Source organism: Dromiciops gliroides, chromosome 2 (assembly GCF_019393635.1).
Source record: "Dromiciops gliroides isolate mDroGli1 chromosome 2, mDroGli1.pri, whole genome shotgun sequence".
NCBI lineage: Eukaryota > Metazoa > Chordata > Mammalia > Microbiotheria > Microbiotheriidae > Dromiciops > Dromiciops gliroides.
In genome coordinates, this window is record NC_057862.1 from 267,054,391 (window position 1) to 267,071,104 (window position 16,714).

The 16,714-nt window shown below is 36.0% G+C and overlaps 1 protein-coding gene across 4 annotated transcripts in view; it reads right to left on the bottom strand.

The window, feature by feature from the left end:
• The window catches only part of DDHD1 (DDHD domain containing 1), a 146,218-nt gene that overhangs the window by 6,603 nt on the left and 122,901 nt on the right, over positions 1 to 16,714 (bottom strand). For 3 of the 4 annotated variants that reach the window (XM_043983520.1, XM_043983519.1, XM_043983518.1), the window contains 3 exons: positions 13,732 to 13,881; positions 10,409 to 10,661; positions 9,463 to 9,663 (listed from right to left, as the gene is read on the bottom strand). In XM_043983520.1, coding sequence (XP_043839455.1) covers positions 9,463 to 9,663; positions 10,409 to 10,661; positions 13,732 to 13,881 — 604 coding nt within the window. The remainder of the gene's footprint in view (positions 1 to 9,462; positions 9,664 to 10,408; positions 10,662 to 13,731; positions 13,882 to 16,714) is intronic. The other variant, XM_043983522.1, reaches the window with a different exon arrangement.

Consider the following 16,714-nt stretch of genomic DNA (forward strand, 5'->3'; position numbering starts at 1 on the left):
TTGTCAAGTGTCTTAGGCTGGATTTGAACTTATGTCCTCCTGACTCCAGGACCTGTGCTCTATCCACTACGCCACCTAGCTGCCCCTGCAGAGAGACTTTGTAAATATCCAAGTTGACCATTCAGAAACACTAAAATTACTTGTGCTGCTTTAAATTATGAAAAATATTTGTATGTGTATGTGGCCATATAAATATGAATTTTTACCACTCTGGCAACTGCTTTTTCTTCTCAAAAAATAAAGTTCTCTTACTACATTACACACACATACACACACACACACGTTTTATCAGTGAATACTTATGTTAGAAAAAGTTGAGCAAGTGTTGTTCATATATTATCAGGAGAATAAGAAATGATTCAAATGTTTAATATCTGACAAAGAAAGATTAGCGTATTTTAAGTGTAAGATTATTATCTTAATCAAGTTCACTTGATGTATTTAATAACATACAGTATTTATTATACATAATATATTTTCTGTGGTAAAATTTTTCATTCAACTAATTAACCATGAAAACAGATCAGCATAATTGGACTACTCTGTATTCTAGGTATCGATCTAGTCATTGCACTTTTTTACTGGTAGATCGCTTTTAAAATCCTTAGTTTCCTTTAAGACTCAGTTCAAGAACTAACTTCTGCAAGAAATATTTCCAGAGGCTATTGCTTTCTCCCTTACCTTCTCCCCAAGATTGTCTTGTATCTGTTTTGTATATACTTATATACATGCATGCTGTTTTCCCTCTTCTAAATTTCTTAACAGGAAGGGTTTTCATTTTGTATTTCCATCATGTGGCATAAGTAGCATTTACACAGACACTTGGACGGACAAAATGCAAATTATAGACTATTAGTGGAAATGCCATATACACATATAGATATATACAGAATAATTATAAATAAATACAAGATAGTTTAGAGTGGCAGTTAAAGGAATTAGTAAAGTGCTTTAAAGAGATTATATGAAGTACAGTTTAGGAGGGGAATGAATTCCAGGCATAGCAAAGGGTCAGTGCTTCTGTCTTCAGAGAGGAGACGGAAATGCCAAATATGAGGAACAAGAAGATTGTAGAGTAGACAAAAGGGAATAATGTATAATTAAGATGGAAAGGTAGGTTGGGGCCAAGTTGTGAATTTTGGATTTAAAAGATGAAAAGAGGAGTTTCTATTATCAAGGCAATAGGGAACCTCAAAAAACTAACACACACTGACTGATGATCTTCAAATGAAACTAGGAGAATACATATTCATCCATATACTTAAATACTACTTTTATTCTTTGCTATTTTTGGTTTTCCTGATAGTTTGATAAAATGAATACATTTCAGTTGGGCAAATATTTTCTCCCTAAGAATCTTTGTTTTCCAAGATCTTATCATTATGAAGATATTTATGAAATATTCTCTTCCCCTTAGCCACCTTTTGTTTTTAAACCTACTCCATTTGGAAATTAAGTATTTTGACAATTTGTTTGTCTGAAAGACATTTTCTGGTCCCATATAACTTGAAGTGTATTCAAACCCATAATGTATTGATCTGGAAACAGGTTATAATTTTCACTGGAAATTGAGTTTGTATAAAATCAAAGTGTGGCCTTTAAGTGAATATGTGCACACACAAACACAGTCTTCCCTAAAGAGATTTTCATCTCTAAGAGGCAACTTTTATTCAGACCAACATAGAAGTATTTGACATCACTGGACACAAATCCATTGCATAAAGGTTCAGTTGGAATACATCTTTAATGAATTCCACTGTTTGTTTCAGTGGAATTTATATTTTAAAAAATCACTGTAAAAAACCTACAGAATGTAAAATTCATCTTCTCTACTAAATGAAAATGGATTGAGCTTATTAAGGAAGAAGGGAAATGTTATGAACACACAATTTTTCCTTCTTTGAGCTCCTAGGTCAGTTTGGGAGCTACTTAAGTAGCTGAGATGGTTGAAGGGAGGGAGCAGAGAGACAGCTGCTACTTGATGGCAAGACAAACATGTATACAGACTCAATACTCCTTTTATCACCTACAACAGAAATAGCAACAATCAAGTTAATTCCTTATTGAAGTAATTGACTCATAAGAACAAGGGAGAAATACTTTAGAGGTTCATTCTTTGTATAGATTTCCTAGTAACTACATCAAAGCAGCATTATTCGGGGCAGCTAGGTGACACAGTGGATAAAGCACCGGCCCTGGATTCAGGAGGACCTGAGTTCAAATCCTGCACCAGACACTTAATACTTACTAGCTCTGCGACCCTCAGCAAGTCACTTAACCGTCACTGTCCCGCAAAAAAAACCAAACCAAACCAAAAAACTCCCAACATTATTGGCATGGAGAAATCTTTTTGTTGTGTAAAATCCCTTATAATAATGATTGCTATTATAAAATGGTCTCATCTATGTCAAGGGATGAAGAAGGGGGTGTATAGAAAATTAAAAACAGAATTCTCAAACAATATAACAATCCAACACAACAAACAACATAACAATTAAATGATGATAGTGTAAAGTTAAACTAGAGGTCATAATAATCAAAGGGAAAACAAACTGGACTCTGTTGTTATTGTGTGAGGTAAAACCTAAGGAAGAAAAGAGAAGAGAGAGGATGGGAGAAAAAAGAAGAAAAAAAATTGAGACATCAACTACATAAGAAGATTTAAATCTTAGAATATGCTGAAAAAATCAAGAGCTTCTAAATTTATTTTGCTACAATACTTCTTTACTACTATATACTTCCTTTTAATGTATTTAAGGAACAATCATAATGAAAATATCAGTCATCAATGTTACATAAGTAACACCAAGCAGCTTTGTGTACATCTCTTTTTATATAATGTATTTTGTCTACATGTGTTAAGTTAAAAAACAAGATTTTGGAAGCTTTCAGGAAAATAGAAAAGGAGGAAAAGGGAATAAAATTTTGACTTTCTTAAACTTAAAGGCACCTCTCTTACTGGGGAACATAAGAAAATTCATAATTTTAGTCCATTAAAAGTAATTAATTATTAAAGAGTTCAACTTGAGGGTCATTTTCATCCCTGAACAGTTGCATTCATGAGGAATAAAGAAAATAATTTTCACAACTAAATAAAAAAATTGGCAGCTTTTTGAAAAATTTAAAAAAAGAGTTCATGCAATTACCATTAAAGAAGCATATATAAAAACATACAAGTTTATAGGAAAGTATTAATCTAGTTATCAATAGCAGAATGCTCAAGTGGGTCATTTTCAGATTATTTTGAATGCTATTCCGGATATACACCGTACAGGGAATTGTCTTTACTCTGCATTAAATATCTAGGAGAAAGAAGTTATGGGAGATTAAAGAATGATTCCTGTAGTCTAAAATTTGCAGGTAGAAAAAAAACCCCACAAAGCATTGCAAAGTGTTGCCTGTTAAAATGGCAGTCACAGACTTGGAGACTGAAAGTTAAGGCAGTGATTCAAATTATGTATGATTGCCGGGCATACTGCTGGAAGTAAATTTTTTTTGAGAATGTAACTGACTCCTTCTTGTTCTGTATCAGCCATTTTGCTGTATGTGACCCTTCATGAACTGTAAAACCAGCTGTAGCAGCTGGTATTTTTTGTGTCTTCTTTTCTCTTCTTTCCACTACAAAAAGACTTAGTTGCTGAAGGTTGAGGATTCCAGAGTCCTTGGAATGTCCTTCTCCCTTGTCTGGCCTGACAGGCAGTTTTCATTGATTCAGCAAAACTAACTATATTAAGAAAATAACTCCCTTATGCCCTGTAGGAAATTAAATACATTTTTTCTTTCAATAAGTATACTATTTTTCTCTGTATGGCAACCTGCATTTTAATGAACAGCCATCTTTCTTCTTCTTCATTTCATATAATGTATAAATATTGCTTGCTGAATTATGAATGAATTGCTGGTGGAGAATGCCACATCCTGATTCTAATAAAATCTGTTTCCTGATTTGTTCTGGCTTTAGATAGAATTGGTTAGAAAATGCATGTGACAATACATCCAGGCGTATGAGTTTTATTACTGTGGAACATCCTTCACTGTAGAGTGTATAATAAAGTATTAAAATGGAAAAATGTCAGGATACATCTACAAGTCCCCAAACATTAGCTATATCATAGCTGGTGGGGAGATAAGGGTAGAATTATAGAAAACAGTTATCTTTCTTCACAGAATATTACTAATCAAGCAGAATGCAAGATTTGAAGTGACCAAGTCATTGGAAAGAAGCAAACAATCTTCTAAAGTAGATCAAGAATATCTAGATGTGTTAAACGATTTATAAGAGTGCCTAAGAGAGAAAATAATAAAATATCTACTGAAGATATGATGAATATATCTTTAAGCAAACCAAAGAGTTAACTATGGCAACTCTGAAGGGTTTGTTTGAAGAAAAAAATTTAGCTTCAGCCAGAAGGCTAGAAACAAAAAACTACAATAGTAAATATGTTGAAAAGAATATGTTACAAATAGCTTGACAAAGCAGCACAATTAAAAGAATTTAAAAGCAAGATCACTGAAGAATGTATGAAGTTGTTAAAATATAATTATATTCTTGAAGGGGATAAGTAGATGGCACAGTGGATAGAACACTGGACCTGGAGTCAGGAAGACCTGTGTTCAAATCCAGCTTCAGATACTTAGTTAGCTGGGTGATCCTGGGCAAGTCACTTAACTGTTTGCCTCAGTTTCCTCATCTGTAAAATGAGCGAGAGAAGGAAATAGCAAACCACCATAGTATTTTTACCAAGAAAACCCCAATGAGTTTACAAAGACTTGGACATGACTGAAATGAATGAACAACAAAAACACTTTTCATTCACCACTGTTCATTATTGCTATAGAAAAACCAAGGTTAATTGGAGGCAGCTTTCAGTTTCATCATACCATTTTAGAGTTTCTATCTAGGAAGCAGGGGCTTACCTATTTTTTACTAGGCAAGTTACCACAACATTCCAGTATGGTGCAGTATAGAGAGTGCTAGGCCCAGAGTAAGGAAGATGAGTCCAAATTTGGCCTCTGACAATTATTAGCTTGTATGATCCTAGGCAAGTTACTAAACCTCTGTTTGCCTCATGTCCTTATCTGTAAAGTGGGGATAATAAAAGCATCTACCCCCCAAGATTGCTGTGAGAATTAAATACATATAATGTGAAGTACTTTGCAAACAGTAAAGTACCATTTTAAATGCTATAACTATTTTAGAGGTCACTATAGTTTTGAATAAAATGATGATGTCACTTGAAAGATATAACAGCAACTTGTTCTTTCACATTTGCTGCTAGGGTTCATATTTCCAGTGAAAGAAAACTAGCAGTTTAATTCACTGAACTATACAAATACTGTAAGTATTATGAAAATTTGCTGTACTGCAATTCATAATTGTGGAATAAATTGCCTAGAAATTACCTGAAGACCCGCTATTAGTCACAAAACTGAGGTATTCCTTTGCCACACTGACATAGGTAGGTACACCCTAAAAATAGCAGTGCTGGACAAATAGAAATATTAACCATAGCTAGCTTCAGGGCAGTGTTGGACAGGGGCTAACTAAGGCAAGGTCCTAGCTCTAGGATCTGCACCAATGAGTTTGTTGTTATTTTATGTAACAACAGTAAGAATAACAATAATAAAACATTCACATTTCAAGGTTTGTAAAGCATTTAAACATTATGTCATTTGATCCACAGAATTTGAGCATCAGAAGGGATTTCGGTGGCCATTTAGTTCAATGCACATATCAAAGAAATCCTCATGATACCCAACTAGAGGTCACCTGGCATCTTCTTGAAGACTTCCAAGGAGGAGCCTATCACTCCTCAGGACAACCCATCACACTTTAGGATAGCTTTGGTTGTTAGGACAATTTTCCTAATATCAAGCCTAAATTTTCCTCTTTGTAACTTCTACCCATTGCTTCTGGTTCTGCCTTCTGGGGCCAAAAATATAAAGTCTAATTCCTCCTCCACATGATGTATCCCTCATGAGTCTTTTCTTTATTTCTTTTTTTTGGTGGAGCAATGAGGGTTAAGTGACTTGCCCAGGGTCACACAGCTAATAAGTGCCAAGTGTCTGAGGTCAGATTTGAACTCAGGTCCTCCTGAATCCAGGGCTGGTGCTTTTTCTACTGCACCACCTAGCTGCCCCGTCATGAGTCTTTTTTTTTTTTTTTTTAGTGAGGCAATTGGGGTTAAGTGACTTGCCCAGGGTCACACAGCTAGTAAGTGTTAAGTGTCTGAGGTAGGATTTGAACTCAGGTACTCCTGACTCCAGGGCCGGTGCTCTATCCACTGCACCATCTGGCTGCCCCGCATGACTCTTTTCTTAAGGCTAAATATGCCTTGTTTCTTTAACTGATCTTCCTATGTCATAGACTCACTAAAGGTTCTTCAAAATCACTGTCATCCTACTTTGAATACTTTCCATCTTATTTATATTCTTAATATGATTTTCAGCATTGAACATAATGCTCCAGGTAAAGTTGAGGGTTGGAAGGGGCGCGGGGGGGGACAAAGTAGAGTGGGACTATTACCTCCTGATTCATGGAAGCTAATTCCCTCATTAATGCGGCCCGAGATAAAAAAAAAATTTTTTTGGATGTCATAGCATGTTGGTGACTCAAATTGAGCCTATAATCAGAATTTTTTTCAAATTGTTATCTATCCATGTCACCTTCATCTTATAATTGGTGAAAGAGACTTTTTGTACCAAAGTGCAAGACTTTATGCTTACCGCTACTGAATTCTTTTTATTAGATGCGTAGTCCCATTCTCTAGCCTGGCAAAATCCTTTGGGATCTGGACTCTGTCATGTAGTGTGTTATTTTAAACTCCCCTACTTCATAGTTCTAAATCTGATAAACATACCATTTATGCCTTTCTTTAATTAATTGATTAAAATATTAAACCAAATCTAAGCGGAGATCCTTGAAAAAGTCCACCAGAGACTTCCTGCCAGGTAGACAATGAACCACTAACAACTACTCTCTGAGTCTGGACATCCAACCAGTTTTTTTTTTCTTTTTTCTTTTTTCCTTTAGCAGTGTATTTATTCAAATGGCATAGCAATGGGGGCAGCTAGGTGGTGCAGTGGATAGAGCACCGGCCCTGAATTCAGGAGGACCTGAGTTCAAATCCGGCCTCAAACCCTTGACACTTACTAGCTGTGTGACCGTGGGCAAGTCACTTAACCCCAATTGCTTCACCCCGCCCCCCGCCAAAGAATGATAGAAACTGAATATATAAAAAATGTGTCAAAAAAACCCCTGATCAAATAGCATAACAATAACAATGGTTACAAAGCATTTTTCTCTAAAACTAATGGTAAAACCTAGAAGAAAAGATGAGCATAAGCTTACAGTACCTTATAGTGAGGCATATATGTAGGGAATACATGTGGTCAAATAAACTCATGACTTTGGAACTATAGGGCCTTATTGTACATCCTTTGGAAAATCCTCACCATTCAACCATTTCCAAGTCTGATTGTATTATCTGATCTTGTATTATTGCTCCTAAGTATAGCAATAAATGTTGCCCATACTGTAAACTATGAGTCAACAATTCTATTTGTATTGAATTTAGAGGAAGAAAGCAGTCCTTTCTCTTCTTGCCCTTTTGCTGTAACTATAACAGGGTACAAAGTTTCAGAATCCATCCCTCCTTATTTAAAAGGACAATGGAAAAAAGAGAACTTTAATTACATAATTTTAAAAGTTAAAATATTTATCAAATTTGTACACTGAGGAACACCTCTTCTATATGTTTATGTTCAGAGACAATGTAGTATAATAATCATCAACCTCAGAGTCCAAAAGACCTGGGTTCAAGTCTTGCCCCTCATACATTCTAGCAGTGGGACCGTATGCAAGTCATTTCACCTTGGTATCCAAGGCAACTCTCTTAAGTTTCAGAACAATTGCTAATTTGCATTAGTATAAGGGGCTGTCTTATACTGAGAAGATCACAGGTCCAAAATCTTTCCATCTCCCCCCAAAACAAGTTCAGAATTCTGGTCATGTAAAAGTAACGGCTAAGCATGTGCTAAGCTTCAGAATCACTGTTGACATGACAATGATAAATTAGATAAAAACATTAAAGTTTCATTATAAACTGATGTTTAATTCAGCTATGAAAAAGTTAGGGTCTTTAATTTAGTAAAGTTAGATTAGATCTTATGCTATATCCATAGTCTAATGACTATAACCAACTTTTATTGATATGCAGTTAAGAGTACTACTTACCAAATCTTGCTCTGTCATTTCCAAGCCTGGCTTTGAATAGATTCAATTTTTAGATTTAAAGGTCTTAAAGTCAGGCTGCGTAAGATTAAACCAATAGAGGCAGCTAGGTGGCGCAGTGGATAGAGCACCAGCCCTGGAGTCAGGAGTACCTGAGTTCAAATCCGACCTCAGACACTTAACACTTAACTAGCTGTGTGACCCTGGGCAAGTCGCTTAACCCCAATTGCCTCACTTAAAAAAAAAAAAAGATTAAACCAATAACAGAAACTAACAGACTTGGGGACTGGATTGGAAGTGAAACACAACCCAAGATGAGATATGCCATATATTGAAGCAATTATAATAGACTGCAGAATTGTTAGTACCATTGTACATATCCTTAAAAACCATCTACTGTATGATATGAGGTTCAATTAGACATTACTATTATTGGAAATGTGCAATGAGACCCCATTAATCTAAAGTTCTCAACTATTTGACATTACAACTACAAAGGAAAATAGCATAAAATTAACCTATCTAGAATTTTTTTTTTTTTACTAAAGGGAAGGTCTGACTTTCTCAATAAATTCCAGTGATTTCCTATTGTCTCAAGGGTAAAATGTAAACTCCTCTGTTTGGCCCCCTACCTACTTTTTCAGCCTTTTTATATATTACTTTATACTCTATGGTCTAGCCAAACTTGTCTCACACGACATGCCATTTCCCATCTGTCTCTGACTGAAATGGATTGCAGTCCTGCCCTTCTCCCATGTCCTACCATCTCGCCTCATAGTTTTTTATTTTCCTCAAAATGTTGTTTTCCCTAGGAAAATGCAAGCTTGTTTAAGGGCAGGGGCTGTTTTATTTTTGTCTTTGAATCTGCAGTGCATTGCATAATGCCAAGTATAAAGAAGACAGAAAATAAATGTTTGTTGATCAAATTGACCAAAAAATATTCATTGTTTTTAAACTGTAACTGTATGATCATTAGATCATAAATATAACTGTTAGTATTAAAGTTTCAATTTTACCCCAAAAATAATTTAAGAAGTTACTTAAAAAGAATAAGGAGGGGGCGGCTAGGTGGCGCAGTGGATAAAGCACCGGCCCTGGATTCAGGAGTACCTGAGTGCAAATCTGGCCTCAGACACTTGACACTTACTAGCTGTGTGACCCTGAGCAAGTCACTTAACCCCCATTGCCCCTGAAAAAAAAAAAATAAGGAAAGTACAGTGTGCACTAACATGTAGAATCGAGAAAGCCAGAAGTGCTATGTGGAAAGGTCTGTGTGGCCATAGTGGTGCTGACTGGTGGGGTGACAGGCTTCTTTTCTTCCTCTGTTACTTCTTTTGATGTGTCAGATGGCTGTGATGTGGATGAACTACTAGAACGTCCAAATCTTGAAAACAACATTCCTCCAAGCCCTTTCCCAATGCTAGCAGCTCCTGCATTTCACAAAAATAAGACAGTCATCCTGTATGCTGAATCATACCCTACACCAAAATAGTTAAGAGCTCCACCCATCAATTACAGTCTGCTGGAAGATAGGAATATTAGTCATTTTTTTCCCCAAAGTGGTAATAAACATTCAAAAAATATAATTCTTACTGTGTTTCTAAACAATTACTATTGCATAAGATGAAAAGTTTAACGTGTTCTAAAGTACTGTTCTTAAGATAAAGAAATATAGTAATTGTTTTATTTACATATTCATTTAAGTATCCACTAACTAAATTATATCTGAGATGAGAATATTTCTCAAAATGTTTTATGTGAAGCTATTATACTTGTTGCAATATATGCATGTGCCATTAAAATTTTGGTATTAAGCAATATGCAAGTCTGAATTTGTGATGTATATCAAGTCACTTTAAAATGTGATCATGTAAAAGCTTCATTTCTATAACAAAATGACATGCTTGATTTCATACCTAAACATAAGGGATTACATGTAAAACAGAGTCGCAGAACTTTAACTCTGAAGATAACCTTTATTAATTCTTCGAAGCAATGACTATAAAACCTAACTAGAGGCCGCTCAATATAAACTATTAACTCTGGCCACAGAAAATAGGATAACATATGTTTTCATAAGTACTTAAGTAGAGCACACTTGATAGCATGTGCCTTAAAACCTAACCACTATAGAAAATATAACTCAAATTAGGGAATGAGAAGATTCATTCATACCTAATATGCTGGCTTTGCCTATATTTGTTATAGATTCCCCATAGTGTCGTCGAGACATGACAGGTGAAGTCACTGGGCTTGATACTGCTGACAAATTTTCATTCTCTGATGCTGAGGTAGGTTCTTTTGCAGGGTTGAGAAAACTTGGCTTCATATGCTCATAAGGTAGAGGATTTGTAGTATTATACCAATGGATCTGGACAGGTGAAATGTTGCTGTAGTGTTTCAAAATTAATGGCTCTAATCTATAAGCCTTGATAGAAAATTAAAAAAAAAAGATTTTAGAAGGTATCATAAATAACAGTAAGATTTAATTTTTTAGTACAGAAACTGTTCTTTATTCAATAGTATACTAAAACAGACTTGTAAAAGGCAAAAAAATCTCATGTAATTTCTTTTTCTAAGTTTTACACTGTTCATTTCATATCACATTATTTCTGAATATCTCTTTCCACCCTTCCTCTCCAGCAAAGTATACTTTATAACAAAGAATATTAAAAAGAAAAAAAAAGTTCAGCACAAGCTATCAACATATTAGCTGCTTCTGACAGTCCCCTCCCTCTTCAAAGAAGGGTAATGTATTTTCTCATTTCTTTCAATTTTGGGACAAAGCCCATTGTAGTTTTCTAATGTTCTTACCTCCTGGGACATGATTAAATGTATTTGTGAACCACAGAAGTAAAAATGAAAAAGTGAGGGCATGGGGGAATTACTGTGTCATTTCTTAACCATAAATGTATTAGATCTTTTTTTTTTACAACAGAAATAATTTTCTAAAATTTTTCTTTAGTCAATATCTTATTATTATTGTTAGTTCATTACTTCAAAGATCCAATATTTCACTGGTAATGCTTTACTTGTGAGCTTAATGAGTTGCTATGGTCAAAAAAATTCATGACTTGGTAGCTAATTTCTTTCTTTCTTTCTTTTTTTTTTGGTAAGGTAATTGGGGTTAAGTGACTTGCCCAGGGTCACACAGCTAGTAAGTGTTAAGTGTCTGAGGCCGGATTTGAACTCAGGTACTCCTGACTCCAGGGCCGGTGCTCTATCCACTGTGCCACCTAGCTGCCCGGTAGCTAATTTCTTGGATGATGGATTTACCAAATAGCTAGACATACAAATGAATCTGTGCGTCTGTCATCCAAAGGTCCCACCCTTTGGGCCTCTGTTACAGTAGACTGTAAAAGAATCTCAGAGGACATCTATTCTAACCAGTATATAAACAAAAACTTCTCTAAAATATACTTGACAAGTGGTCATTCAGTTTTTGCTTAAAGACTTCCAGTAAATACCCTACCCCCAATATCCCCAAACTAGTTTATTCCATTTTTGGAAGGCTGTTTGTCAGTTTTTCCTTATCTCTTTAATTTGCCTTTTTGCAGTTTTTACCAAAGGCTCTTAATTCTGTTCTCTAGATTCCAAGCACAGTAAATCTAAACCTTCTTCCATAAAATAGCTTTCCAAATACCTGAAGGCAGCTTTCATGTCCTCTCTATAAGTCTTGCCTTTTCTGTGCTGAACATTTCCAGTGTTTAAAAGGATCCTTATACAGAATGATCTTTAGGCCTGTCACCATCCTGGTTGTCCTCCAGTTTGTCAAAGTTCTTCCTAAAATGTGTTAACTAGAGCTGGACACAATACTCAAGATCTGGGTTGATCAAGGCAGAGTATAGTGGTATTATCAAGTGGGATTATCAGACATTTCCTCATTTCCCACTAAACTTCTTTGATCAATCCACCAGTAAAGTCATCATTGGGGAATTTTATCATTTTATAAGATCCAAGTGGCCTTGGAACTTACACATCATTAGTACCTGCTGCAACTCTGATTGGAGGGTGGAGCCATGACCTCTTCAATCTCCATTCATTTAAGGAGGGGAGACAGGAGATACATCTCTTTAATTCTCACCTGGGTCCCCTCATTTGGGCTACATTTTCTACTTTGGCTTCTCCACCAATCCCTGACCAACTCCCCTCATTAGAATGTAAACTCTCTAAAGGCAAGGATTATCTTTTCCCCCCAATTTAGCACAGTGCCTGGCACAGAGTAGGTGCTTAATAAATATTAATTATCATCAAATTCCTAGAGTTGAACACTTTTAAACAGGCCAAATAAGTATTAGCTCTTTGTGGCACTGTATTACATGGTGACTGAAACTGAGCTTGCAGTACACTAAAAACCACATATTTTTCCAGGAGAAATTGTCTAGCCATGCTTCCACTATCTTATGTTTATGATGGTGAATTTTTGAGTTCAAGTATGAGGCCCAAGTTTTGAACCCAAGTTTACATGTATCCTTAATTCATTTCACAAAACATGATAACTATTTCTGCTCCCAGCTTTGGGTCATCTCTCAATTTGATAAGCAAGCCATCTATGCCTTTATATAACTCACTGGAAAAAAAATGTCAAAATATCACAGGTCCAAGCACAGATCCCTGTGGTATTTCACTACAGATTTTCTTCCAAGCTGACGTTAAACTACTAGTGACTACTCTTTGGATATAGCCATCAAACAATTTCTGAATTCATCTAATTTTGTCTAGCTATTCAGTTTATGCCTCCCCATCTTTTGCATAATAGAATACAAGACTGCATTTAAAAAATGACAAAAAAAGGGAAATGAAATTAGTCTTGTGTATCCTATTCCTGATGAAGTAATTTTGCCTTTTTGTAATCACTGCTTCCTTTTCATAAACCATCCTTTTTTTTTTTGCCCAGGAATCACAGTCAAGCTCAATTGTCCTATAGTTTTTGGACTCTATTCTCTTTTCCACTTTTAAAAAACACCTAGGGCACATGGCTATATCTGGTCCTGCACTATACGTATCCTGTACTCCCTGATCATTCCAAGATCACCAAAAGCAATACCATCTTCCAGTTCTTTCTGTACTGTGGGTTGTGCCTTTATAGGCTTCTCAGGCCATGGATTTTATTGCTAGATCCTTTATTGGATTTCATCAGCTCTGAATTTCTGTGTGTCTTTACTGCCATTATTATCCATATTTCAGTTAATGATAAGAAAAATACAACAAATTTAAAAATTGGGGTCAATGACGCACAACTGCTGGATTACCATTCTTGAGACCAACTTTAATTTCAATTTTGAAAATATAGCATAAATCTGCAAATTCTAACATATTGCTGCTCTATTCTGGCCTAAATATCTTTACATCTAATAAACTAAATACATTCTATGAAGAATCCTTTTCTGCAAAATTGCTACAAATATAATTTTAGGTAAAGTTAGAGTCTCTTTCAAAGTGTCCCAATTATTCAATAATAATTTTACAGAGAGAAAAAGTTTGTAACTCCAACTCACAACTGGATCTGTGGGATGAAAAATATTTAGTAACCGGTTACATATGATTCTAGGCAAAATGTGGTCTTGACTTCCACTGTTTCCTGGACGGATGCCACGTAATGCCAAAAAAACTGCTAGTGGGGATCCCATGCAGAAAAAATTCTCAACCTAAAAGAAAAAAAATTAATCCTACATAAATCATATTTGAAGAAAACAAAGAAAAATAATTTAATCCATCTTCTTTTCCAGATAAAGAAACTGAAACTTGGAGACATATGATAAACATCTTGTTCTAGGTCACACAAAGATTTATTGGAAGAACTGGTACCAGAATCCAAGACTCTTGACTCAACTACAATTAGGTAAGAAATTTATTGTACACAGAATTTTTCAAAGGTATGATACTGTTGGTTGGATTTGTTATCTCTCATTTTCAAATAAAATTCAGTTTGAGAATAGAAACTAAGTATGAATTCGACAAAAAGAAATCTTCAAGACAGACTGAGCTCTTGATCCTATTTACAGAATCAAAGAATATTAAAGCTGGCATAAATCTCATCTATTCAAATTAGAATGTATGTATTAAAACAAGGCAGGCAATAAATTGAGAATTAGGAAAGGCTTCTCTGTAGAAGAGATGATTCTGGATGTGACTTGAAGGAAACCAAAAAACAGAAATGAAAAAGGAGAGAATTCTAGGATGAAAATGCATGAAGTTAAAAAATGGAGTGTCTCGTTTAAGAAACAGCAAGGAGGGGGCAGCTAGATGGTACAGTGGATAGAGTACCAGCCCTGGATTCAGGAGGACCTGAGTTCAAATCTGGCCTCAGACACTTGACACTAGCTGTGTGACCCTGGGCAAATCACTTAATCCCAATCGCCTCCCCCAGAAGAAGTAAGGAGGTCAGTGTCATTGGAACACTGGACATAGAGGTTGTAAGGTATATAAAATGACCAGAAAGGTGGGGAAAGAGGAGGAGGGGACAGGTTATGAAGAGTTTTGATTGCCAAGCATGATTTTATATATTTTATACTGTGGGAAACTATTGGAGTTTAATGATTTGGGGAGTGGTGACATAGGCCTTCTCTTTAAAAAGATCACTTTGACAGCTGACTGGAGAAGTAAGGAGAGACTTGTGGCAAGAAACAAGTCAGCCAGCTATAATGGTCTGAGTGTGAGGAGATGAGGGCCCGCATGAAGATGGCAGCAGAGTCAGATGGGGGCATATGTATGAGAAGTTACAAAGATAAAACTAACAGGTATTAGCAACTTATAAGTGGGAAAGGATGAGGAATGAATGATGACATATATATTGTCAGCCTGGATGGCTGCGGGGATAGGTGCCCTTGACAATAGTAAAGAGGTATGGAAGGGTAAAGGTTCAGACGAAAAGATGAGTTCAAATTTTTGGCCATATTGGGGCAGCTAGGTAGCACAGTGGATAAGGCACCAGCCCTGGATTCAGGAGGACCTGAGTTCAAATCCGGCCTCAAACCCATGACACTTACTAGCTGTGTGACCCTGGGCAAGTCACTTAATCCCAACTGCCTCACCAAAAAAAAAAAAAAAAAAAAAAAATTGGCCATACTGAGTTTAGGATGTCTACAAGACAACAGGCAGCTGGGGATGTAAGAATGGAGCTTTAGCTAGATAAATAGATATGAGAATCATTAGGTTTTTTTTTTAATCATTAGATTCTTTTTTTTTTTTTTGGTGGGGCAATGGGGGTTAAGTGACTTGCCCAGGGTCACACAGCTAGTAAGTGTCAAGTGTCTGAGGCCGGATTTGAACTCAGGTACTCCTGAATCCAGGGCCAGTGCTCTATCCACTGTGCCACCTAGCTGCCCCCCTAATCATTAGATTCTTAATGAGATGATAACTGAATCCATGGGAGCTGATTAGATCACCAAGTGAGAGGATAGAGGAAAAAAAAGAAAGAGAAAAAAGAAAGCTTAGGGCAGAACTCCGTGACTCACTCAAAGTTGGTGGGCATGACCTAGATGAAGATTCAGCGAAAGAGACTGACAGGGATGAGTAGAACCATGAGAGAGTAATGTCTCAAAAACCTAGAGAAAAGAGGTAGATCAACCTCTAGTGTTAAAGGATAGGAAAAGCTAAGAAAGATGAGGACTAAGAAAAGGCCATTATATTTAGCAACTGAAAAATTAATAGTAAATAATGGAGAATGACTTGGAGTTTTAGAAAATCACTTTGGCAGCTCTGTAAAGAATGGTTTAGAGAGGTGAAAGACTTGAAGCAGTGAGAACAATTAGGAAGCTACTGCAATAGTCCAAACAACATGTGATTAGACATTAAGGTGAAGACTGTGTGAAGAGAAAGAAGGGGTTGGGTATGAGATATAATGTGGAAGTATTATTATCTTTCTCATATAGAAAGTTACAAACCCTTCACCTTTTTCTTTTTTACTGTTACCTTTGATCCCTTCACTCTTCAGTTTGTTTTTAGGCTATTACTCTTGCATTGGCTATACTCTCTTTCTTACCTTGACACATTGGTGTCAGTTCAATTCCACTCTATCCTCCTGAACACTCCAATCTCTTGCCCCCCCTGTCCTACTCCAATCATGCCTCACCAAAACTCAACCTTGGATTACTCCCACTATTTGCCCCCTTCATTCCTATTCACATGAAACTGAACACAACCTGAAAAAATCATGAAACCATGTTGACTGGGTCTAATACAAATTTAATGTTATTATGTTACCTAATATAAAATATGCTTTCATTGTAGTAAAAACATCTTTTTATACCGCCCTAACCATTTGCTATCCCACTGAAAATAGTAGGTGTTCTAAACTTTTCCATACCTCTCAGCATATTTTGTACACAGTCCCTAACCTTGATCCCTTCCGCCCCAATCACTCATTCCATCTTACCCTCCACTGTATAAGCTTCTCTTGCTTCTTTTATGTGAGATACTTTCTCCATTCCACCTCTCCCCTTCCCTTTCTCCCAGTGCATTCCTATCTCACCCCTCAAT